Below are 27443 nucleotides of genomic sequence, written 5' to 3' on the forward strand. Positions count from 1 at the left end.
TCTAGCAGTTCCACTTATGTAACACTTAAATGGCAAAATATATGTGTCATTACATACTAGAGGTTAGCAATTTTACTTATCAAACACAGGCTTGTGATCGTTGCATTCTGATGAAATAAAATAGGGTTCTAAGAAATGCCAATGTAATGTTATATTGTACCTTCCAGTAGCAGCTAGGGTAGAAGTTCAATTCTATTTAAAACTGTCAACCAGTGAATATTTAGAGTCTTATTTAATTTATCACCTTCAAGTATATTTTTTTGTCTTTTACTATCCATTGACTTTACTTGTAGATTTACAGGCACATTCTAATTATTACAATGAGAGAAACCATGCGACTTATTTTCTTTGGGTCTTGGGGGAGTGGGAAAAAAACTGAGAAAATAAGGGAAGAGGTGGCACTGTTCAAAAAGAAATGTACTCAATACCTGACCTGTAACTGCAACTTCTCTGTATATCACTTTTACAATAAAAAACTTTTTTAAGGAAACTGTCAACTGAATCATGTCCATAAAAAGCTTTTCTGAAGCTGAGTACAGTGGTTCACGCCTGTAATCCTAGCTTCTCAGGATGCTAAGATCTAAAGATGAAGGTTTGAAGCCACCCTGGGAAGGAAAGTCTGTGAAACATTTATCTCCAATTAACCAAAGGGGTGGGGGGAACCAGAAGTGGACTATGGTTCCAATGATAGGACATTAACCTTGAACAGAAAAAGCTAAGGGACCAAGCTCAGACCCTGAGTTCAAGCTCCAGTTCTGGCCACACAGAGACAGAGAGAGACAGAGAGACAGAGGAGAGACAGAGACAGAGAGAAACTTTTCTGTTGACCCAATCTACTCATGCTAAAAGTTGCAAGAAAAAACTCTTCCAATATTATTCTCAACATTGGAAGAAGCTTATATATGACAAATCTGAGGATTTGAAAGATGAGCCCATGAATGGAAGTCTCTGGTTGTCATGCGACATCACATACACAAATGACAGCACTTAGAAATTAAGGTATTAAAGTCCTGCAGGAAATGCCCTATTGTCTCCGTGATGCAGCTGAGCTTCAAGCCACCTCTACTTTCTTCTAATCCCTGGATGTGCTATAGGAATCTATGAAACTTAATTACATTTACTGTTACCAAAAAAGGGAGGGAGGGATTTATGAACTTTTGCCTTGAGGCGGAAATGTTTATTCCATTGCCTTTGCTATCCATTCTTTTCAACTCCCCGGGCTTTGAACTTTTCAGCTGCTCAGAGTTATCACTGTTGCACAGAGACCAAAAGCTCCACTGCAAAGACACACACCACAAGTTGAAGAAAACCAAGAAGGCAAAGATATATGAGTCGTTATTTTGGCCACCCTTTGTGCCATTAAAATCTCATTTTCTGCCTATTAGAATGCCCTCTTGGTGCTTAGGCAGCGGTGATAGTCAGTGATTAGTGTGTAATTGACTATAATTGTCTTTTCACTTTTCATTTGTGTCATTCTGAGTTTCTCTCTGTTTTTCTAACCACCAGGAAGGAAAGGGAAGGAAGAAAAAAAAAAAAGGAGGTCGCAAAAGATAAAGCTGTTAAAACTCTCCCTTGCAGCCCTGAAGAGATTCTCGATTGCAATTATAGATTGCCACCCCTTTGTGACATTTCTCCAAATTTAGTTGGAGGCTGTTCCCACCACCTGGGCCAACCGCTCTCTAATAAAATCAAGCAATCTGTATTTAAACAACTGCTAATAATGTCAACCCCAGACAGATGCCACATGTAGGAAACTTAACCATCTCTCTGACATGCAATTATCAAGGCAATTTATTAATACAATCACCCAAGAAAAGCTCATAGTCCAATGCAAATTAGAAAAACAATTACAATGTTCAAATATTTATATATCCCCAAAGAGCAGTAATTCTCCTAATATGTGCATTTATCACTCATTTATTCCAGACTTCTGTTGTCATTAGATGGTGCTCTCTATGTGTGTCTCTCTCCTTCTCTCTTTCTCCCTCTCTCTCTCTCTCTTTCTCCTTTCTGTCTCTGTCACTTTCTGTCTGCTTCCTCTCTGGTTTATCAAAGCTTCAGTATTTTCTTGTGAAATACTTTTGCTGAAAACCCTCTCAACCTGACCAAATACCACTTTGAAACAAAAATAATAATAACAAAACCAAAACAATCCACTATGTTTGTGAAGTTCTTCACCAAAAGCCCAGAGCTAGGGATAAAGAAGACACATGACAAATGCCTAGACAGCTAAGTATAAACATAAAGTCACCCTGATTACATTAGAAGTCACTTGAATTTTAAGTCGAAGCTACGACTTTTGATGCCTCCAGTAGGAAAGGGTAGAGAGAAAGGAAACTAGAAAACTGAAATCATGTGGCTTGTATAAAGAATACATTATGGTTTAAATTTGGCAATTCATTATACTCCTGCCTCAGGGAATTGACTATTTGGTTCTGGTATACAGCATTCGTCTGTCTAGAAACACGGGACTGACCTGAGGTGAAAGGCCATTGCCAATGGCGGGGTTCATGGGGTTGGAGGGCCCCGATGGAGGCACAAAGCTGTCTGTATAGCTGGAAAATCCATGCCGGGTGCTCGGAAGGCAGTAGGCAGAGCTGCTGTCCGGGTTTGAAGGAAGACTGCTTTGGTGAGCCGTGCTTGGAGGGAGCGGTTGAGGTCTATGAACAGTGTTGCTGGGATCCGACACAGCTGAAATGAAGAAGATGGTCACCCATGAAGTTCCTCTGTAGGCCTACCCAGTAGTAAGCATTCACAAGTAGCTAAGTTGGCAGTAGTAGCTAATGGTCAGATCAAATGTTCATTCCACACAATATTGGTCTAACTTCACTCAGCAAACACGGGCACATCTATGCCACTGTATGTTTGCAAATCCCAGAGCATGCACTCCTGTGGCACTTGCACACTGAATATCTATAGACATTCTCACCTAGAATTTGAGCACAGAAATCACATTAACAATGCTATGTGAGAATTTCATGGCTATACATCTCAAATTTCTCATCAAATGGACTTTTGTATCTGTCTATCTGTCTGTCTGTCTGTCTCTGTCTGTCTGTCTGTCTGTCTCTCTCTCTCTCTCTCTCTGTATCTGTGTGGGGCTTGAACTTAGGTCCTTGTATTCTCACTTGGCTGCTGTGTGTGTGTGTGTGTGTGTGTGTGTGTGTGTGTGTGTGTGTGTGTGTGTGTGCGTGCCTGCTTATAGCTAGTATTCTACCACTTGAGCCATAGCTCCACTTCTGGCATTTGGCTAGTTCATTGGAGATAAGAACATCATAGATGTTCTTTTCTGCCTGGGCTGGCTTCAAACCCAGATCTCAGCCTCCTGAGTAGCTAGGATTACAGGCCTGAGCCAGCAGCATCCAGCTCAAATGTACTTTTAAAGTGCCTGAATATTCAGGAGACAGCATACCTTCAAGTACTCAGAAAGCTGTCTTTCATATCCAAAAATAACATAGTCTTAACAATTTAACAGTATCCCATCCCACTCTGTATGCCAACGAATAGTGACTTTATCCACATTTATCTTCCCTGTTTTCCTTCTGTCATTAGTAACCATTACAGAACTTTGGTTAACTGCAAACTGGCAGACAAATGTTGCGGCAAACTTTGAACCAAAGCAAGTCCTATGTTTATTTAGGAAGGCTGTTTGGTTTGAAAAATACCAAACTATTCTATTGTAACAGGGTTTTTCTAGAAGAAGGCAGAAAGGTCACCGAACAAACAATGTGTTTGAAATACACATAAAGGGAACATTCCTGACAACCTGATGTCCTATAATTGACATTCCCAATGGTATGAATGTCAACATGGTACACAGAATGCACTGTCAAAAATAGCCACCAGAAAAAGCACTTGGAAGTTCCCCTTGAATCTCCTTGTGTCTCTGTTCCATACCTTGTGGAATGGATGTGGGCTGGTAAGAGGTCTCTGACAGCTGGTATGTTGGCAGGGTCGGCATGGCCGTGGGAGGGAATCCCCCCGGAATGAGATGGTTGAAAGCCATCAGTTGATTGGCCCCAGCTTGCTTCCTCCATCTTGCACGGCGGTTGCTAAACCAGACCTATGGATTTAATTTAAAATTTGAGGATTTCACTGATGAAATAATAGTACATTCTTAATGAATTTTTCATGCTAAACCAGATTAAAGGACCCTTACTGACAGGGCAAATAGATGCAAGGGCCCTTGGTCTTCTCTGTTGTTTGGGAATAATGTCAGAGGTGAAAGGAGAGTTAGGTCTCAGAGGTCAGGAGAGGGGCTGTATGGACCTTGGTGGCATGGCAGCCTCCCCCCACCCCAACCTCACAATGACCATGGGGAGACACTGTCGAACGGAAGTAGGAACAACAAGAACTTCCCATGACCACCACCAATTATTCTCCTTCCTCCATCCGTTATTACTCTTCTAGGAATCCATGAGCCTATGTCTCACACATGTCCTACATTTGGCCTTGCCTATTACATATACCATGCCTTGTGTTTTAAATTCTTATCAGTCTGTCTCCGTATGTCTATAATCATTAGGGGCATACTTTCTAGATAGTCATATCAATTGCACCGGGGATAAATAAATGGAGTCCGTCGCCATCTTTTCAAAGTGTGACACATTGCACTGATTGATCTCAATGGAAATAAATGCCAGGAAGAGTTTCAAAACAGGAAAGCATTCTTGTATCTAAATAATTCAGTTGTTATTTCTTTCAACAACAGCTAGGCACCTATAATACTTTGAGTCAGGCACTGTTTTAATCAGTGCCCTGAGGTTCAGGAAGAAAAAACAAAATGAATATAACCAAATGCCTTCCAGAAATTCAGAGCCTAGGGGTTTTGTTTTGTTTTGTTTTTCTTTTAATTTTTTTGTTTTTTATATGTGTCTCAATGAAGAGAAAGAGAAAAACATAGCAATAACAAGTACAAAATTGGGGCTGGGAAGATGGCTCAGTGGTAGAGTGCTTGCCTTGCATGCATGAGGCCCTGGGTTCAATTCCTCAGCACCACATAAGCAGAAAAAAGCCAAAAGTGGCACTGTGGCTCAAGTGGTAGGACGCTAGCCTTGAGCTGAAGAGCTGAGGGACAGCGCCCAGGCCCAGAGTTCAGGCCCCACACCCGACATAAAAAAAAAAAAGAAGAAATGCCAAGGTTGAAAATACATAATTTAAGCCTTGAGTGGGTTTATGGTCTTGCCCAGCTCATATCTGTGGAATCTTAGAGTAAAATGTGGAGTAATTTTTCCAGGTACCCACATAATGTTTGTGGCAAAATGAGAGATTTCTATTAATCTACTTTTTTTTTTTCATTAGAAGTTCATTGAAACAAGGTAAAGACATATCACCCTTGGGATTGGAGGAAAGAAAGACTAAGGTAGAGCCCTGCACTCAGAGGCTGCCATGCACGGAGGAGCCTCAGGACCCGGAAATAATTGCTCCTTAGAGGTACAAGTCCGTGTTTGGCAGTGTGGAGAATCGGGAAAACTGTAGAGTGGAGGCAAAGCTTCAGAACCTCTTAGATTCCGAACATGACTTCCACAAAGGATCCTTCCTGATGCAAGTCACAGTACAGAGCAGGAAGACTTGGCCAGCCCTCACATATGCAGCTGAGCCTTGCCCCGTCAGGATTAGTGGGGGGCGAAGGGGAGAATAATACTTTATTTCTTAATAGGACAATGCTTACAATGATACACTTGTCAGTTGAACGTCATATAATTTAAAAAAGAGAAAAGGGTAAGAGCTCTTTCTTCTGGAAAAGGGAACCCAGTTTATCAAATACGTTGCCCAGCATTTGCTCAGCCAAGTATTTATCTTTAAAAGAGTTTTGTCTTTTCTGATTAAAAAGTAGTTTGAGCTTCCTAAAATATTAACAGTTAATACTCCTATGCTTCCAGCAGGAAGAGAGGGTAAGTCAATATTTTCCACATTGATTTATAATTGAATCCGAGTTTTACTTAATTTAATAAATTGCCTCCTGGGATAACAGAACCATGAACTCAACGAAGTCTGCATCAGGTGTATTTTTCTAAGTCTAAGAACTTATTACCATGGCTCCCACAAGCATCATAGGAAGAAAATCACTTTCAAAGAAGATCTTGGGGTATGAAGAAGTGGCTTAAAGACTAAGAGAGTGAGAATGTGGGGCCGTGTTTATGCCCTCATGTACTATTCCCAACCATACACTTAATCATACTTGTAAAACTTCAAGACAAACAAAGAACTTCTGACTCAGGCAAGTCTCCCACACCTGTGTAGACAAACTGTGTGCAGCATCTCACTGGGCTGGGCAGATCGATTCTCCTTCAGTCAGGCAGATTTACCATCTTCAGTTCCAGTGAGCCTCTCCATGAGGAACTCAGAAACCTAAACTTCATTATTATCACAGTACAGTTACCATTCTTCCATCCCCAGATAAGTAATGCAGGCTTGAGTTACCCGCCATGCCTCGTCTCCACAGGCATTCCAACTCACCATTGATTTGAAGTTCTAACTACAACACGAGGCAGTTTTTAAAAATAAAAATAGTCTTTGTCTAAAGAATAAAGAAGAAGAAACATCACTTTCAACAGTTTCAAAAGTAGAATCAAAATATTTGAGGTTAAGAGCTTGAAGTTTGTGTTCTTTTTTTCCAAAATAATATATATATATATATATATGTATATCAAAGACATCAATTAAACCCACTGAGTTGCATTAAAAGGTTCTTATATTTATAATACTATACTAACAAAAAAAATGCAAAAAAGGCACTAGGGATGTAGCTCAGTAGTAGAGTATGTACCTAGCATAGAAAAAACCCAGCACCTCGAAGAGAGAAAGAGAGAGTTGAGAAGCAAATCTTAACTGAAAAATAAGCCCTCATCAGGTTTAAGACCTTCTCAAAGGAAATAATTTAAATGTTGCTTAAATTTAGGCTAGATTAACTCTAGAGGGATATTCCTGAGAAAGCCAGGCTTAGTGAAGATTAGCTTGACTATCTCTGATTATTAAACCAGATTTTCATTTTTAATCATCTTACCAATGCCAATCCTCTGCCTTTCCTAAGACCACTAAAACCTGTGAAAAGAAGCATTAAAGAAAAACCATGCTAAGGTTTGAAAACTTGGCTTAGATTTCAAAATTCAGATAAAAAAGTTGGATTTTCAGTTGAAAAATAAAATTGTCCTTGAAATAATCTTCATCTTAAATACCTAAATGGGCCAGCACCCATGGCTCACACCTGTAATCTCAGGAGGCTGAGATCTGAGGATTGCAGTTCGTAGCCAGTGTAGGTAGGAAAGTCCATGAGATTCTTAATTCCAATTAATAATAATCAGAAGATCAAAGTGATAAAGCGCTACCCTGGAGACAAAGAGCTCAGGGACATAGCCCAGACCTTGAGGTCACGCTCCACAAGTGACAATGAACAAACAAACAAATAAATAATACCTAAATGATAATACCTAAATGATGCTGAGATGCTGTCATCATCCTACCATTAATTGGGGAAAAAAAATCTTGATACCAGAAAGTCTTACATAAATCAATACAGAATTACTAATCCTAACAGACAATCAACGCGTAATCTACTAAAATGGGTGAGTATGTAATATTAAAAGGTTTGCCTACAGCAGTTATGGATATTGATGTCTCAGAATTACAACTTGCTCCTTACTTTAAAAAGAATAATAGCAGCAGGAACAAACTGGCCTTTGATTTGACATTTCTGGAGAGAATATAATTTTATTTTCTCCTGAAATTTCACATCATTCTCCGCTTTGTGTAAGGGAGTGAGGAGAGGCAAGGGAACACATTGGCCGGTAACCTAATAAGGAAGAATTAATTGAATCTAATTGCATGCATTACAATACAATATATACAACCCTCCTCAAATCAAGGTCTCATTTCATTTCAGGATTGTAGCCTGCTTCATTTTCAACTGTTCCTGGACCTATTACTTATTTTATGTCTCTCTATGGGGTCCATAATCTACATTCTTGCCCCTTGGAAAATGATCTGTCTATGGATTTCTAGAGTATGCTACTGTTAATTTTATTAAGGTAAAAAAATCATTGCCTCAATAATTATTGGATGCAAAATTTAAATTAGTGTAAAGATCATAATAACTAGGAAATACAATAAAATTGCAAAAGGAGAATACAATTTTCATAATCTCTTCCTGTCTAAAAGAATCAATTTGTTCAGACTCTCAGCAATGTAAGCTGAGAGAGACTTCATACTTGTCATTGCAAAAATACATGAATGCTTTTTTATCCAAATGGATTCAGTCCAGACCATGCAAAAATTAAATCCCAGTTCCTTACTGTAATCTCCTTAATTTACTAATTCAGTGACTTTCAACAACTTGCTTAATACCTGTGGGCCTGTGGTTTCTAGTCCATTAGATGATGAATATCAAAGTTACTTCACAAGATTGTGATAAATGAGAACAATAAAGTCACAGCACTTAAAAGAATACTTAAGCTTCAATAAACACCAACCATTCAGTTTAAAAAAAAAACAAAAACAAAAATACCTCACATCCTGGGCACTGATGGCTTACACCTGTAATCCTAGCTATTCAGGAGGCTGAGATCTGAGGATTCCAGTTCAAAGCCATCCCAGGCAAGAAAGTCCATGAGACTCTTACCTCTAAATAACCACTAGAAAATCAGAAGTGGCTCTGTGGCTCAACATGGTAGAGTGTGAGCTTTGAACAAAAGAATGCCTCAAAGACAGTGCCCAGGCCCTGCCAAAAAGAAAAACGAAAACAAAAACCTCACATTGATACTACTGTAACGACACAGAGTTAAAGCCTGGCTTGTTTCTTGCACTCTGCCATCCACAGCCAAAGCCTTCTGAGCCAAAGAAGAACACCTCCAATAATGAAAAGCCAGTTGACTTGAATGGAGGCTGAAGTCAAATTTGCTTCTAAGTTTCATGGTCTAGTGTTAATTGCCCCCTAGTGTAAGGCTAATTTGTGTCCATCTATCAATTGCTGGTTCCCATTTTTAGTGTTGTCCTCAAAAGCAATCTAACCTACATTTATTCTACAATTTGAAAAACCAGGACAGAATATAATGCTAACACTTAGAAAGAGAAGTCACAAGATTTTAAGGCGTATGAATACTAGATTGGATGATGTGTGATGCCACAGTGCCCAGTACATCTGTAGTAGGTAAATTTGAGACACAATGCAAGTGACTCTGGGTCTACTCCTGCATTCCCATTTCCCTTTTCTCTTCCCATATCTCACTCTTCCCAACCCCTCCAGCCTCAGCCACTCTATAGAGAGTAAGTTGGGGAGAAATACCATATTCCCACTGGTGTCAGAACCACAGACACAAGCAAACACCTATTCAACTGCAAGGTAACTAGGCTTTTTCATCTTGGCCTTCAAAATTTTCTGTACCTAACTTCTAAACTATTCAGAGATGCCAGATGACTCTGAATCGTGGGGCTTTTGTTTCATAATCCCAAATTCCTGATTCAAAGGAATACTGAAAGATGATGTGTTTTTAATTTGGGAATAGAAAAGAGATGATACTTGCAGATATAAGGAAATCCAGAGAACCTGACCATATTTAACACTTGTGTTGACACACACACAGAGACACACAATTTTACAAATCTTGAGTGTTCCAGATCTTTTGGAGTCCATCCATGTTCACCCAAGAGACCCACGGACCCAGGCTAAGATATCATGCACCCCAGAGTTTTTAAAGTAACAATAACAACAAACAGGAGGCAACAATGCTTGATAAGAAATGTTCTCATTACCTTGTCCATGTAATTGTAACCCCTCTGTACGGTATTTTCACAATAAAAAAACAACAACAAACAAACCATCACAACAGGATTGAATGACTTTCTCAACAAAACACATTTGGCACATTGTAATCAACACCTTCCTCTTTTGATACCTAGGTAAATGCTATTTCCACAGGTAGCTTTCCTTCCTGTCTCCCTTCTATCTTGGATGGTACGATACAAGCCTCTTTCATGGCATTCTGAGATGAAGCATGTTCTAAAGGTTTTGAACATCCTATGTATTTGCTGGTAATGGTTAACCACAAAACTTTAATTATTGGCATCATTTGTGTATGAGTAGCTACTTTAATGAATTCAACAAAGTCCTTTTTTTTCTTCTAATGTTATTACTTCTGGGCAGTCTGGTATACAACCGTTTTTAGACTGGACAGTCCGATTTGGCTCTGAGTAATACAATGTTGCTACTGTTCAAATGAATGTTTATGAAACAATGATAAAGACCTAAACCATTACAGCTTAGTCTCATCCCTATCCAGACAACGCAGAAATAATTTTCCTCAAGGCGAGACAGGGTTTGAGGTTTCAAGGTTTGGACTGGAGTTTTCCCAGGTGCCCCAAATTAAACTAACTCACACTTTCTGGTTATCACTCAAAGGAGCTGACTTAGCTACTGCTTTCCCAGATCCTTCTAAAAACTAAAGGATTTTCTTCTGGCATTTTAATCAGTGATTAACTACTCCCTTCTTTTTCCTGCTGGGTGAAGTAAAAGATCCATATGCTGGGTGTCCTAGGGAATTTGTTAGGCTGTAGATCATAGCCTGGTGCAAGACAGGATGTGTCTCAAGGGAGCTAACGAATCCATAGGAATGTAAAGAGTCACCGGGTTAAAGCCACATTAAGACAGCTGTTACATTAATGAGGGCCCTACTTCGCAAGGGAGGGCACTGTATAGAAAAAAATAGGAACTGTTCTTTATTGGTTTGATCCCATGTCCTCTGAAAGTTAATGGACCATTACTATTATCCTTTGACATTCGTTGAGCTAGATGAGAATCCTGAGAATGCTGGGTACTGTACAACATAGGTTTGAAATTTATCCTGTCCTTTCTCCTTGTTTCTGGAAAAAGGCAGAAAAGAAAGTAGAGTACCTCTGAAAAGTTCAGTTTGGTGTCTTCCTCCTTGTCTCATCTCTTTAAAATAAAATTCACACTGAATTCAGAAGTGCTCGTGGATCTATCTTAAGAACACACATAGGGAAGCCGGGCGCTGGTGGCTCACGCCTCTTATCCTAGCTACTCAGGAGACTGAGATCTGAGGATCGCGGTTCAAAGCCAGCCCAGGTAGGAGAGACTCCTGTCTCCAGTAAACCACCAGAAAACCGGAAGTGGCACTGTAGCTCAAGTGGTAGAGCGCTCGCCTTGAGCTGAAGAGCTGAGGGACAGCGCCCAGGCCCAGAGTTCAAGCCCCATGACCAACAAAAAAAAAAGAACACACATAGGAAGTGGACTTGGCCAGCCATAAAGTATAGAAGCTAAGTGCTAGAATATAGTAGATGTGCACCAGCAACGAACAAGTAGAAGTCTCTTCCATTTAAGCCAGGTAAGCACATAATTATAACAGAATCAACATGATATATACTTTTGTAACAATGTTATATACATTCTTAAAATATTACAGGACTAGATTATAGAACTACTGGATACAGACTACCCATTTCACTGGGATGCAAAGTAAATTGTGGTTCCTAAGTAATGGAGATCTTTTCTAACTCTGCATTAGGGATGAAGATTCTGTATCCCTGTGAAATTAATTGATTGAATAATTAGTCATCAGTCCAATGAATGTCACTGTGTCTGTGACTTTTCCTTCACCCTCCTATCCACCTCTAGCTTACATAACCCACATAGTCTTCTGAGGATCTTTCATTACCACCTCTTTCTTGCCAACCCTGCTGCCATTACCTATTTCATGCCCTGGCACCCAACACCTATCACAAGTGTGAGCTTGCCTGTGTGCAGCCCGAGATCCCATCCCATCTCCCACCCTACCAGCCTCCCAGGCTAACCAAACTGATGGTCAGATTATCTGATCTTGCCATGTGACTGGAATGGAAATGGAAGATCATCTCACAGATAGGTAGCCCAGGCATTTCCAACTCCGTGCCTTCATTCATATCATTCCTTCATATTAATGTTCTCATCCTCTCTGTCCAATAAACGTCTGACCCGTGCCTCTCTTATTTCCTCTAAGATCTTGTCTTTTCTATTTCCCCACTCTTATGACACTCTCTCTCTCTCTTTCTCTCTCTCTCTCTCGCTCTCTCTCTCGGCACTTGTCATGTCTGCTTTGTTTCCAAACTTATTTATGTGTTTCTTTCATTACCCTCATTGGACTGGAGCCCCTGGTAAGAACTCTTTTGCTTCTTCTCTGCACTCTTTAACTTTCCTAGTTCTATATGCTCCTATGGAGGCTGAATGAAGGAACCCCTCTCCCTAGGCTCTGTAGCTGGACGAGGCTGTGTCTGTAAGATGCTCTAAAAGGAGAGATAATGAGTTGTTTAAGTAAAAGTATCCACCAAGTGAGGCCAACTCACCGCCAAGGCACTGGCCTGACTTTAATTATATTCAGATAGCTCTGTGATACCCTAAGCTTTTTGATGTATGTGTACCAGTATTAGGGCTTGAATCCAGAGCTTGGCTTTCTGATCTCCACTTCTGGATTTTTGCTCATTAACTGAAGTTAAGAGTCTCTAGTTAACTAATCTCTAGTTCATTGAAGATAAGAGTCTTGGTTTTTTTTCTCCCACTGCTGGCTTGGAACTATGATCCTCAAATCTCGCCTCCTGAATAACTAAAATTACAGATATGAACTACTGGCACTGTGCTACACTAAGTCTTTTATAATTTGTCAAACTAACAGAAAGAAGTTCATCACTGGTGATGAAAAGATTATTCTTCACTCAATAGAAACATGTTACATCTAAGCAGCCAGCCATTTCCCCAAGCCTCAGAGTGTTCCCATGAGTTTGAAAGATGATTGAACGTGGTCATAAGATAATGTAATTGCTTGGCATGCTCCCAGACTATGAAATCTAAATGAAGGAACTTTATCTTATGCACGTTGGCACATTTTCCTAGTGGAAAGGCCAAAGAGTGAAGGATCCAATTATGGCTATATTCGGTATGCAGGTGAAGACCTGGGTAATTATTTAACTAGTCTACCTTTCTGTCTCACTGTCTGCAATCTGACAGGTATCAGCCCAGAGTTGTAGGGATGATTAAAAGAGTTAATTCACCTAAAGCACCTTAAATAGTATCTGGCACTGAAGAACTATCCAAAATGTATTGAACTACCTCCAGGCTCCACATGGTACCTGGCTCACCATCAGATGAGTGAGCATGAACAAAATGGATTTCCATGCATCATGGGTAAGGTGATCACATCCTCTAAACCACAATAGACTTGAGGAGGCTACGGATATAAAGACCTTACCTGCACTCGGGCCTCTGTGAGCTTGGCCCTCTGGGCCAGCTCCTCCCTCGTGTAGATGTCAGGGTAGTGAGTTCTCTCAAAAGCTCGCTCCAGCTCTTCCAGCTGCTCTGCGGTGAAGGTGGTCCGGCTCCGGCGCTGTTTCCTCTTGAGCGGGAGATCCGGTTCAGAGTCGATGTCAGAGCCTTCATCTGATTGGGGTGCCGTGGCTAAAAGTACAAGAGGAAAGGAAACACGATAGAATAATGAACCCAAAGCAAATCTGACCAAGCCACTTGAAGTACCATTGGATTCCCAGCCCCTGCAGTTCATAGGACATTAGCAAATAGTATTCAACCTCTTCTTCTACCTGCCCTCCTGCTGCTCAGGGCAAAATTACCTGCTCTGACCATCTGTCTTTTGAGCTCTTAGAAAATAGGGAAAAGCCTTTATAAAACCCTGATTCCATTTTTGTGGCTCTGTACTTAGCACTTCACGAGAATACAGCTTGTTGATGTGTAGTAAATGAATCACAGGTAATTTCCTTTCTTTTTGTTTTTCCCCCCATGTGGGGAGTTTTTTTTTTTTTTTTTTTTTGCAGGGGAGCTGTCTGTCTGTTTGCTCATTTGTTTCAAGACACGGCTTTGTAGCCCAAGCTGGCTTGAACTTTCTATCTTCCTGCCTCAGCCTCTTGCATGCTGGGATTGCAAGGCAACACTTCCACACCTTTTATGTGTTTTTCTTTTCTTTTCTTTTCCTTTTGGTGGTGGTGGAACTGAGATTTGAACTTGCTAAGCAGATGTTTTACCACTTAACTGTTCCTCCAATCCCATGTCCAAACTTTTTGGGGATACCAGTCCTGGGGCTTAAATTCAGGGTCTGGGAGCTGTCACTGGGCTTTATTTTGCTCAAGGCTAGTGCTCTACCACTTGAGCCACAGTACTACTTCCAGCTTTTTCTGAACAATTTATTGGAGAGAAGAGTCTCGTGGACTTTCTTGCCCAAGATGGCTTTAAACCATGAATCCTCTGATCTCAGCCTCCTAAGTACTAGAGTTACAGGTGTAAGCCACCAGCACTTGGCCCATGTCCAAACCGCTTACTTTTAATCAGCATTTTGCAATGAGAAATCTGTTAACTGTGATTTTTTAAATGATTTTTTAATTCCAAAATTGATTTACTGGCTAAAAATCAACAGCCCCAAGCAATAGTAACACCAACTACATAATTCCTATGTCTTTCTGGATTCCACTACTCCTATAAACATTTTTTTTAATGTTTAAACATAGTATCTCACCAATAGATATTTGAAAATGCTTTAATGAGAACAAAGTCAGAATCCTTACAGGAAGAATCTATGACAGAAGCTACCAACATTTGGGGCCTAAGAGGAACCTTTCCAGGCCAGGATTTGATGGGAAGCAGGGTCACAGCACTCTGCTTGCTCCTGCTGGGAACACTTTAGAGTTCCACCAGAAACAAGCTTCGTCCATACAGAGTTCCTAGTGGCCTGCTGAGTTCCAAGTTGAAAGGTTCACCCGGGTGCCAGGCAAGAGAGCAATGTCTACAGGCACTGAGGCAGGAGCAGAGAGTGGCCAAAGAACTCTCCGTGTCAGACAGGAGGCCAGAGGAGGAATCAGGGTTTAAAATCATCCTAGTGTCTCCTAACATAGTCTGAAACTGAAGACAACCCAGAGAAAGGGCTGCAATATGCTGTCAGCAAATGGAAACATCAGCCAGCATACTGTAGATTATCTATGTCAACATCAAGGGAACACATTCCTTCCCCCAGGCTGGTAAGATCTGGACAAGTGCAGGTGGTTCTAGAAACATTGTCAAAATAAATTATGTTCCTCTCTCCCCCTGCCCTTTATCTCTCTCTCTCTATCTCTCTGTGTCTCATTTTTGTTTGTTGAGACAAGGTCCTACTACATAACCCAGGCTGGCCTTCCTGCTTCAGTCTGTGCCCCGCCATGCTCAACTCTATTTGTATTTCTTAAGCTCCAACTTCTAACTCTTCACTATAGAAATGTAAATTTTCAGTATAAATTATAAGCTCCCCTCCCAAAATGTGCACATTCCAAATGAACCCATCCATATGCTTGTAAGCTCTCTAATATTTGAATTCTCCTATATTTGGTACACATATAAACTGAAGAGACAATAGAGAAAATTAGTAATATATGTGACAAATTAAAGAAAATATACCTGAAAATTAAGCACCACTTGAGGTACACCTCCAGCCCAACTATAAGAACATTTTAAAGGAATATTAGCATACTAAGAAAAAGTTCCATTTAACACATTGTAAAAAGCTTCCAATATAACTTACATGAACATATCTTTGATAAATGTAAGCTAAACTAGGCAATCATATGGAGATAGTTGTAGCACCAAGGGTTCTCAAACAGTTGAATCATCAGAATCACTTGGATGGTTTAGTCTCAGAATTCTATGCTCCATCCCTTGAGTTCACATTCCCAGCCCATTCCCAGATGAGTGATGCAGATTGTACAATGCTTTGCTAGTATTTGGAGAATAACCAGTGTCAAATACTTTGGATTCATTCTTTTCCCTGTCAGATTTCCCAAGTTCATTAAAATACTTCCCACTGAATTTTTTTTCTTTTTTTTTTTCTTTTTTGTCGGTCATGGGGCTTGAACTCTGGGCCTGGTGCTGTCCCTCCGCTCTTCAATTTAAGGCTAGCTCTCTATCATTTGGTTTACTGGAGATAAGAGTCTCACAGACTTTCCTGGCTGATCTGGCTTTGAAACGCGATCCTCAGATCTCAGCATCCTGAGTAGCTAGGATCACAGGTGTGAGCTACCACTGCCCGGCTACTACTGAAGTACTTCAACTTTTTTTTAAGCTCATGCCTATAAGCCTAACTAGTCAGAAGGCTGAGATCTGAGGGTCATGGTTCTAAGGCAGACCAGGCAAAAAAGGTCCATGAGATCAAAAGTAGCTCAAGTGGTAGACAGCTAGCCTTGAGCACAAATTGGCTCAGGAACAATCCCCAGGCCCTGAGTTCAAGCCCCAGGACTGGGGGAAAAAAAGTTTCACTTCTGACATGTATGCATTGAAATTGTAAATTACATACCGCTTAAGAAATAAGCTTATTTTCTAGGAAGTTAACAAATTCTTTCAAGCCAGACATCAGTGGCTCATGCCTGTAATCCTAACTACTCAGGAAGCTAAGATCTAAGGATCATGGTTCTAAGCCAGCCCTGGCAGGAACATCCACAAGATTCTGATTTCTAATTAGCCACTAAAAACCAGAAGTGGATTTGTGGCTCAGGTGGTAGAGAGCTAGCCTTTAGCAAAAAAGCTCAGGGACAGGGCTCAGGCCTTGAGTTCAAACAAATTTTTGTTTTAATGTTTTCCTCCCATGCTTCCAGTTTCTGTTGCTCTGACTGCTTTTTCCAAAATGAATTCAAGTGAAAAACTGTGTTCGACTGACTCAAAAGCTTCTCTTCCTGTGCATACCTTCAGTCTTTGCTGGTACATTCTCATACTGAGATTCCATAAGGATAACAGTATGTGGAAGTTCCCAAGTTTCCTTTGGGACTCTCTAGGGTTATTAAATTCTCCCAAGTAAATATGATGCGCCATGCCCTGTCAGGTCAATTAATCAAATTCATCTCTGGTTTCCAAAGAAAAAGACTGGTTAGATTTACAAGTACCAGCAAGAATTAATCCTGAAGGTCAAGACCTAGCAACATCCTGCAGCCAATAAGCTCTGTGAGCTCACAGCCCTTCTTTGCCTTGTTTCCTGCCAGAACACTTGGAATACAGTAGGTGTTCAACAAGTGCATGTGGAATAGATAAAAGCTCAGGATAAAAAATTCCATTGTGTTCTAACATTGGTTTCTAGCTAAGATGAGAATTCCGCTCTCAAAAAAGTCCCAGACTCTATTTAGATGAACTTTGGAGGAGTCAATGAGCTATTAAAAATTGTTCAGTTCGGCAAATATTTTCACAACTGCATCTTTTAAGAGAATAATTATTCATATTATTTTTCAAAGAGGATTATGTGAACAGAAAGCCCACCACATTCACAGATTTGTTACATGTGGGGTTTTTTGTTTTGTGTTTTGTCCGTCATGGGGCTTGAACTCTGAGCCTGGGTTCTGTCTCTCAGCTCTTCAGCTCAAGGTCAGTGCTCTACCACTTGAGTCATGGTGCCACCTCCAGTTTTCTGCTGGTTAATTGGAGATAAGAGTCTCATGGACTTTCCTGCCTTGGTTGGCTTTGAACCACGATTCTCAGATCTCAGCCTCCTGAGTAGCTAGGGTTACAGGAGTGAGCCACCAACACCTAGCTACATGTGGTTTTTGACCAATTACTGGCCAAAAATTATTTTTTTTATTTCAAAAGAAATTTCAAAAACAAATGCTGGATTCCAGCACACTCATGGAACAGCCCAGTTGACGTAGAACTCTCAGTGCCAGGTTATTTGTGCACAAATGATACGTGATTGATTGAGCTTAACTTCCTGAAACTGACTGCCCCCTCCCCCCCCCGCAAAAAAAGCAAACGGTGCCCTAAAAACAAGGTAAAAATGAACATGCTTAATTGACATGATAAAAGTGAAAATCTGCAATTTGTTGAAAGTGGCATGTCTTTAGAAAAGTTGGGCGTCATCATGGGAAAATCGTCAGTGAACTCTGTGTCCTGAGCATGTGTGGTTTTTCCTCAATGGTGGTCTCCTCTGAACTATACACTCATAGATAGTCAAGTTCTACTGTGTGCATTTTTAAAAATAAAGAAGTACCACAAATTAGCAATTAAAAGATTCAGAATATTTTATTTCAATAGGGCAGCCTGTTCTACCACAAATTAAATTTTCTAGTAGGCTAAAATCACTACTTGTATTTCTAGAGTACTTTTATTCCAAAAGCATGGAAAAGTTGTATCTAACTAAGGAAACCTCTTCATAGCATCATTGCAAAAGACTCAGGGGACATGATTGCTCTGATTTCTCTACTGGAAAATTATTTGAACCAACTGATCATTTTTGGCAATATAAAGCCACAGCCTCACAAGTTAATTCTAACTTCTCCCAATCTGTAAACCCCAAAAGGATGTGGGCTTTAAAATACGTCAAGTCAGCAACCCAAGGTTAATTTGCCAGCTAGAAAAAAACTCTTTCTAAACATGGAAACACTACTAGTTCTTAGATCATGCAATAAAAAGCAAATTCATTATTTATACAGAATTTAATTTGCACCAATTCCCTGAATTTGAGTCATTCACTTTTTAACCAAGAAAAAAAATCTAAATTTTAAGTCTTACATCATAGCACATAGAGACCCATTTTGTTGGAGTTTCATCTATTTTACAAATGCAGCTGTACTCAAGCTACTACAACAAATCAGATATGAGGTCTTAAATATTACATGAAAGTGAAAACAAGACTTTCAGACAGCTTCATAGAAAGAAATTATATTTTTTCTGTACAAAATGCCTAGCGTTATGATTTGGAAACTGTAAGCAGTGTTCACATGAGAGTATTACCGAGTCTAAATGAATAAATAAACAGCTGGGAGATAGCAATTAGAGTCAGTATCATTTCTTTGGATTATTACTGTCATGCAGCCTTAAAATTAAGAGATTTTTTTTCAGCTACACTTAAAGTGTTCAACCATACTCTCCAGATTCCTTCACAAGCAAAATGTGCTTTATTACTTAACAAATTGTCCACCAATTTGAAAATGAAGAATAGATGTTGGAAGGAAATAAATATCGATATACACTGTCCAGCCTAAAATGAAAATTGTCTTGTTTTGAATTGCAAAACAATTCACAAGTCTGATTCCAAAAACATAGTTATCTGCCTTTGAAAACTTAGACTTTGATTTTTGAAACACTTCTACAAGCTATCATTGACTTGTTCATTTACTTTAATTCGATGTCACCATAGCACGGGAAAAGCAAAGTGGGGTCCTAGGAGGACTCAAATCACATAGCCACGGAAGCCATGACCTGGCCAGGCCTAAGCCACCTCAGATGATATGCTCTCTTATAGCTTGGAGCATCCTAACCATACACACACACGCACACACACACACACACACACACACACCACTGTCTTTTTTAAAATGAAACAAAACACTAACTCAAATGCCAATCATTTAGTGAGTGACCAATATTGCTACTGTTTCTCCGCTTCTTTTCCAGAACTGCCCAGAATCAGATGAAATTTGGATTAATATGACACATCAAAGAATTTTCCAATGGAATCCAATTCAATTCGATGAAAATTTGTAGACTGCTTTGTAAGTTTAAAGCCTTGCTAAAAAAAAAAAAAAAGAAAGGCATTTAGAAATAATCAAATCAGGCAGTCTGACCATTTGCACTCGCCACTAAGACCCATCACAAACTCTTCACTGAACCTAATGTCCAAGGTCAGTCTGGAACCTACTGCGCACCACAAGAAGTTGAATTGATTACTTGCTTTATATCTTCATATTAAAGCTTTGGAGGGGTTTTTTGGTTAAAATGCACTTAATAAAAGGCTTCCAAGAGCTGTAAAGTTCTTAAATAAAATACAAGAACAAATAACTAGAATATACTGGGATATGTGGGGCTTATTCTACAAACTGTCCGGAATATTTTGGAGAGGTTATCCGTCTTTAGGTATCAAAATCTCACAATTCCATATTTTATAAGAAATTTTGCTACATCTTTTTATACCTTATGGTAATTTTAGATTTTAGGAGCCACATTTTTAGGTATCCAGATGATCTCAAATTAATTCTCAAGATGAAACTTGAAGACACGGTTGCTGCTATTAAGAAGAAAGGAGAAAGCAAGCCTAGGACAATTGTCATGCCCTCAGAGGGTTATAGACTCTTTCTTTGGAAATAAATCAAACTGGGAGGAGAAGGCAGAAGTATTACCACCAGCGGATTCACCATGAAGTTTAATTAAAGAAGGAATTACAGAATTAGAGAGTGTGTCTTTGTCTGTTAGCCCCTTGTGACCTTTTCTGTAGCCTCGGGAAATATTTCATCCTAGTTAAAGCTGTTAGATGTGAAATCTTGCCTCGATTTTATAGGGATTTAGTCACATGGAATTCTGTAATTATTAGTTTCCAGACAAATATAATTCAAAGATTGGAGACAAGCAAAATAAAAAAAGGAGAAACAAAATAATTCACAAGCATAAATTTGACACATTGCCTTTCTTCTGAGCCAGCTTTTCATTTGAGTAATTAAAGAATTGAGACATGACAAACACTTAAACTCTAGGTTTCCCCCAGATATAATACACTGAGATTTGCAGACATGGGAGGAGATGGGGGAAATCTCTGGAGGACAAACTTCCTCATCATCTTTCATTTCATCTAAGATAGCCCCAGACCAAATCCAACCATCTTTACCTGCTTCAGTCTTTCTGAGATAGATTTAACATTGTTTTTACTAAGCATTGTCAATCACTGATTTTTTTAAATATATATATATATATATATATATATATATATGAACCCTTCGTGAAAGTTCTATGAAGTCATTTTGTACTTCATCTAACCTTTTGAGGGTTTTCTTTGGGTTTTTGTGTGGGTACTGGGGCTTGAATTCAGAGTTTGGGGCCCATCCCTGAGCCATTCTACCACTTAAGCCACAGCTCCACTTCCAGCTTTGTGTGGTTAAATGGAGATAAGAGTCTGGGATTTTTCCTGCCCGGGCTGGCTTGGAACCAAGATCCTCAGATCTCAGCCTCCTCAGTAGCTAGGTTTTACAAGCATGAGCCACTGGCTCCTGGCTTCCTTTTGAGGGTTTTTGAGACTATTCTACCAGGTCTCCAGCAGGTCTACTTTTAATTTTGATGCACCCACTTGGATCCACCCATTGCATACTGTCTCCCGAGGCCGTGAGTTTTACCACTCAAGGGGAAGGGGTGCCCTGGCACAAGGAACTGGTTTCTGATCTGAAGCAGCCTTTTTACTCTGAGAAAGATGGGAATGACCTCTCCCGTGTTTACTCGGGTGAAAGTCAGGAACGAGGCAAGACTGATATTCCCTCACGGACCCAGAGTAAATGACAAATGACATTTTCCCTTTGTGATCTTTGGGATTTTTGTTGACTTATTTGGAGGCTTTTGTTGGATCCCAAGAAATGGCCTGTGGCTGAGGCCTATTCTAGCGATTTCCACGGTCCATCTGTGGAATCCATCAACGGGGCATTTACCCTCATTCAGGGCTCTGACACCTGCCTGGCAGGGTGCAGGAGACACAAAGAAAGCCTGAGTGGATGAGAAAGGGGAGGTTGGGTGTTGGTTTTTTTTTTTTTCAGAGAGGGAGGAGGGAGGGGTTGAAATAGATGCCCAGTGGGGGTTAATCCAAGCCAGTGGAGGACCCCCAGCACCTGCAGGGCCTCTCTTCCACATTAATTCACAAGCTAAGAAGTAATCAGAGACGGTGTCTTTAGTGTTTTCAAACTGCACAGACATGGAGATAAGAAAAGATACACACCTCCGCGAGGAATGAGCCAAAGATGGACCACAACATTCAAAAACACGGCCAGAACTTCTGTCTAAGCCAATAAACTATCAAGCAATAAAGAAATAAATTCATCCTTCTGGAACTCTTAACCCAGACCTAGGGTCTGAGCAATTGTGATTCCCTTAGGTGATAAAGTAGGAGAAATGATTAAATAATCTAATCAGTGGAATTCCGAAGGGATGAGAATTGGGGGATGGATTTGGGGGGGGGAGGGGGAAAGTTATTTGAAGTTAGGAGTTATTTTTGAGAGAGACAGAGAGAGAGAGAGAGAGAGATTGCCTAGCAAATGCATTTTTACAAAAGGAGGAGGGGTGGCAATTTTGGCAAGGCCACGCTGGACTTTATGCAGGAAACCTTCTTTCAAGACTGCTAAATCTAATTAAGCTCCTCCAGCCGTTTACCTACTGGCCGTCCCGGGCCTGCAGTGTGCGGCTCTCACTGGAGAAATGCGACGCGCTTCCCCTCCCCGGTGACCCCCGGGCCTTCCTTCGGAAGCTGCAGCCTCACAGCACGAGGTCATTAGAAGGAAAATAAGCTCCTGCCAGGTTGGGGCTAATCAAAATAACACAAATAAACTCTGACACTCAACAACTCCCCGAGTGCAGTGCCGGCTGCCCCGGGAGGGGGAGAAGCGAGGGGCCGAGGACGTAGCTGGGCCGGGCGGTGATTGACCAGCCCGCCCCGCGGCCGCACCCCGAGATGCCCCCCAGGGAGGCTGCGCTGCGTGGTCCCCAAGACCCCCCCCCCGCATCCTCGGGCCGCCAGAGCTCAGTTTCAGGGGTCCGTGGGATTCCCAGCCTCGGTCCATGGCTAGATGGAGAGGTGGGCCGTCAGCCCCTACCTGTCCCCCCGCGGAGTCAGGGACCGCAGGTGCCACAAACACACGCTCCCCTCGCCCGGCCGGTGGGCATTTCTAATGGCTGGATTCGGTGAGATATTTAAGGGGGGCGGAAGGGGTATATGCTGGAGCTCCTTCACATCCCCGGGTAGAAGCAGAGTTTTGCCTTCAGGGATTCATAAAAACGTGCCCTCGTGGGACCTGGGTACCGGCTAGGAGGAAAGCCTTGCTGGTATGGCTACGGGCTCACCCAGCATCACCCAAGGATTTAAACCCTTTGTCTTGTGGGCAAGTAAAGGAGAGAGAGACAGAGACAGAGACAGAGAGACAGAGACAGACAGAGAGACTATCTGAGTGTCTGTGTCTTTTACAACATGAATCTTGCTCTTCCAACAAAGATAGGGTCCCCTTTCCCTCCCCATCAAGCAAACAACTTCTAGCTCCATTGAGGGGGGGACTGCTTTTGAAAATGGTAATCACAGTAGAGCATTTCAAAGCAAAAGAGACTAAAGCCCTCAAGAAAATGTGTTGCTATTCAATTAAGGAAACTGATTAGTTAACTAATTAATCAGCTAACAGCTTTCCAAGAATGGTTTCCACAGTAAGAACTCCCCCCCAACACACACACACACACACACACACACACACACACACACAGTGAGAGAGCGAGAGACAGAGAGAGAGAGAGAGAGAGAGAGCTTAAAAGTCAGTCATCATGAAAATTTAGAGCTAGTGGGCCACTACTGAGAGAGATATTGTCTAAAATTCTGTGTGCAAAGATTTTGCATCTCTAAAAGCAGGGACCTAGGTTCGAGCGCACTGGAGTTGAATCACATGGAGCAAAGAATGGTGATTTGGACACTGAAGGGGAGCAGGAAAACAGTAGTTCTGAAAGGCAAAGAGCCAAGTGAGTTCTATTTACAATTGCCAAGAGAGAGGCCATTATTGACCATATGTGCCACAATTGCCCTCTTATCGGGCTGGCCATCATGTCCTTTGGGACCTGTTAATGAACTGGGTAATTGAGCTGCTGACATGTGTTACCCAAACAAAACAATAGGAAGAAGAGACAAATGAACATTTTATTTGCCAATCAGAGTAGGTTCGGCTTTTCACGGAGCTGCGCCTAAGTGACTGACTGGATACATAAAACAGTGCATTGAAAGCCAACAGATGCACGCACAATAATAGTTAACTGACAGCTTATGGTCCATCTGTGCTTAACATTTTGTTAAAGAAATTACTTGACTTGCTAAAGAGTTGACTCATACAGCTGCCCAGAGTGCTGCATTATAAGAGATAAATCATTAGCTAAACTGTTTCATGCTTAAAATGACAATGCTTATTAACAGTTATGTGAGGATATTTTGTTAGCACAGCTTGACACAGTTATTACTTATGAAAAATGGGACAACTCATAGATATTCAACAGAACTGACTTTGAGTAAAAAAAAACACTACAGAGCAGGACAACCCATTTGAAAGGACAATAATCATTTTTAATCTCTCACAAATAAATATGCATTGCTAAGATATTACAAGCACAAAAAGGACTAACATCATATCCCAAATATTATGTACCTTCCTTACAGTTATATCTTCTTTCTTCAAAACTGTAGAATATCAGAAATGCTTTCATTTGGGGTTGATTACCATTTATTTCATCAATGATAAAACAGAAAAGAAGTAGGTAAAAATCATCACATCTAGACACTTTGCTTTTCCAAACATACCTTTTTCCTTTAGGAAAAAAATACATATATTTCTTTCATAGGGAAAGGAAAACTATGTTGAGAAAGACAAGCTTCATAAAGGGGATTTAGCTTATGCTTTTGTTACTGCAGTTGAATCAAGAACACACTTTTTGGTCCAAGTGGGGTTTGTCCATGAACAGTTTACTAGGACAAGCTGATTCACCAAAGGTAAAATATCAATTTCCAAAACCCAGTTTTGTGACTGTTTCTTCCCCCAAACGGACAAAATCAACTTAATAAATGGTTATAATGATAGAAGACATGCTGCTATTTCCTGACTTGCTGATAGCTCTCTCTAGCCAAGCTCAGCTTTCCACTAGGCCCTTTGTACACATCTTGTTTCTTATCCTTACCAAAAATCCTATTTGAAAAGAGAATTGGCATTTCTAACTTACAGAAGAGAAACTATGAGCTCCGGAGCCATATCACCTACCTGATTCGTGAGAAAGAACTCAGGCTACTCTGGTGTAAGATCCTATTCACGTTGTCATTTGAGGAATACGATGGATGGATGTTGGAAGAAAACTTGAAGCCAATTATCATTCCTTTTTTTATTTTACATTCTAGTCAACAATGAGGACTCAGCTATTATAGTTAGCCCTGGAAATCAGTTATTAAAACTTAGACATGAAAGGCGAGTCATGTTTTCAGCAGAAGTTGATGTGTGTGAAAAATTATGTTACGTATAGTTACTAAGAAAGAGCTCTCTGTGAAACCTAAGCCTTAACTATATTTACAGAGCTTTAGCTATAACACAGTGTGTTCAGTCAGGCCAGTGACTAACTGACCAAGATAAACAAGTGCCTGGCCTGCGTTTGTATTTTCCACTATCACATGTTGGTGCTGCTGTGTGCCTAAATTGTTTTCAAGTCAACAAATAAACAGAGGTTCAATATATAGAAGAGGTGACAAGTTACAGTGAGAGTCTTTCAGGGGATAGAAAACAAAAGAATACTTCGGCCAATCCTTATTAAGACAAGACTACCCAAAGGCACACAAAACCCAAACAGTCTGATCCACAAGTAAGCTTTCCCTGGATTAGCATGACACAAGATGTTTGCAAACTAGAAGAAAGAGATTTAAGAAGAAAGTTAAATAGGACACTCTTGGTGCCAGAAACCCATGCAAACAGGGAAGAAGATAAATGACTAAGGGAACTGAAATGCCCATGCCAAGCTTTTACAAAACTGTAGAATCACCAAGCACTGGCAGTTCACACATATCCTAGCTACTCAACAGGCTGAGATCTAAGCATCCACGGTTCAAAGCCAGCCCTGGCAGAAAAGTCCTTAAGGCTCTTAGCTCCACTTAACCAGCAAAAAAGCCAAAAGTAGAACTGTGGCTCATATGGTAGAGCACCAACCTTGAGTAGCAAACACACACACACACACACACACACACACACACACATACACACTCTGCAGGAACACTAGAGGAAATTTGAGGCCAGGCCCTTCAATCGAAACTCTGAGAGAGCAAATAAGGTTACCCCAACTACGCCTCATTCAACAAACATTTATTGAGTGCTTACAATGTGGCTGGTGTTGTCCTTGGCACCAGGAATACAAGTAGGAATGCTATATGGAATCTAAGCTCTCAAAAGTAAAACATCTTTCCTTCCCAGAGCCCTTTCCACCAAGGTACAGGACAATGCCAGCTAAGAGCCAGCAGAGTCATGTTCCCCGGCACCAGAAAGATTCAACAGCCTCTGGAGGCTGAAAACCTGAAATACATTATTTACTAAACAGCAGAGCCATTGATTCTATGAGCTCTGATCTTTCATATAGAGATCAAAATAAGACCTATGTGGTTTAGTTGATGCTTCTCATATGGCATTTTAAGATCGTTTCTTTGTTTCCTATTTGCTGATCAGATTTATAAGGAAGAAAAAAGAAGAGGTGGCTCAGAAAACCTGTTTTGAAAATCCAAATCATACCTGAATCAATTATTGCCTGTTGGAAGATAGAGAGAGGAAATAACTGAACAGAAATGAAAGAGGAAACTGTTTTCCTGGAGGCAAGAGAGGAGGCTCAGCCTAATCCTAGCAGGCAAATGAATTAGTAGTAGCATCAAGGTCATGATCAGAAACCATGCCTGAGATCCCCACTGGGAAGAAGTGTAGTACTAGGGGCAGGAAGGAAGTGAGGGAAATACATCTGAAGGTGGATCGTTCCTGCGTCTTGAGAAAGTAAGGTTTCAACTTGAAACTGGACTTTTCCACTTAGTGTCACATCCTACCAAAGGACCCAGGAAAGAAGAGGCCAACCAATCAAATTACAAAATAGATCTTGGGAATAATTTATCATCCAGCCTTAGGTCTAGACACCTGCTTTTTGAAAGTTTGTGTCTCTCTTTGTGTCCAGGCAACACAAGAGATGATGTCACAACAGCAGTCAGACCTACAACAGTAAGAGACAAGAGTTCACTTCACATCCTCACTCAGTTTCTTCCTGTCTGGCTTTGGGCTAGCTTCTTGGTACTCTGGACTAATTTCCTTATCAGCAAAATCAGGTTTACAACATGGAGTTCTGAGGCCAGTTTTAAGGAAGGAAGAGTTGGAACAATACCCACAGTGGCTCCACGTGACATTTCCTTAGCCAAACCTCTCCTCCCCTTCTTGTTGCCCAGCCATGACAGGCACAAAGAAGGGAGAAAAGTTTCCCCTTATTCTAGGATTGAGACAAAAAATGACCACAAACCTTTGATGATAATTGGAGAAATTCCCAAATTTGCAAAATCAGAGTATCATCTGCTTGTCCTCTTTAAGACCCTGCCCAGAGTCCATCGATGTGGCCAGCCAAAAGAATATTCAGTTATTCCATGTATCATATATTTTTAAATATCCAAAAATGAGAGGCAAAGCTTATTCGCATCTACCTGGGCCAGCATACACATGTATACTAGGGAATCGGTGAGTGGAGTAGATATGAAATCACTCTGGGCTCCTCCTGCCTCTCAGCTTCCCATGTGCTGGGATTGCATGTAGCTATAAACACTATTTATATGGCTTCTCCTTTATGCCAACATTTTTTGTTGTTTTCATGTGGAGGAAATGTGATTTTTATTGTTGTTGTTGCTTTGGGTTTATGTTTCTTTCTTGTTTATTTTGAGACAGTCTCACTGTGCATGCCAGGCTGGCCT

General features: G+C 40.7%; 1 protein-coding gene across 4 annotated transcripts in view; it reads right to left on the reverse strand.

Annotated features, from left to right (window-relative positions):
- The window catches only part of Pax3 (paired box 3), a 94069-nt gene that overhangs the window by 18895 nt on the left and 47731 nt on the right, over nucleotides 1–27443 (reverse strand). For all 4 annotated transcript variants that reach the window (XM_013025415.1, XM_013025276.1, XM_013025494.1 and 1 more), the window contains exons 5-7: nucleotides 13230–13435; nucleotides 3898–4063; nucleotides 2477–2691 (exon numbers count right to left, since the gene is read on the reverse strand). In XM_013025415.1, coding sequence (XP_012880869.1) covers nucleotides 2477–2691; nucleotides 3898–4063; nucleotides 13230–13435 — 587 coding nt within the window. The remainder of the gene's footprint in view (nucleotides 1–2476; nucleotides 2692–3897; nucleotides 4064–13229; nucleotides 13436–27443) is intronic.

Source organism: Dipodomys ordii, unplaced genomic scaffold (assembly GCF_000151885.1).
Source record: "Dipodomys ordii isolate 6190 unplaced genomic scaffold, Dord_2.0 Scaffold1, whole genome shotgun sequence".
NCBI classification, from domain to species: domain Eukaryota; kingdom Metazoa; phylum Chordata; class Mammalia; order Rodentia; family Heteromyidae; genus Dipodomys; species Dipodomys ordii.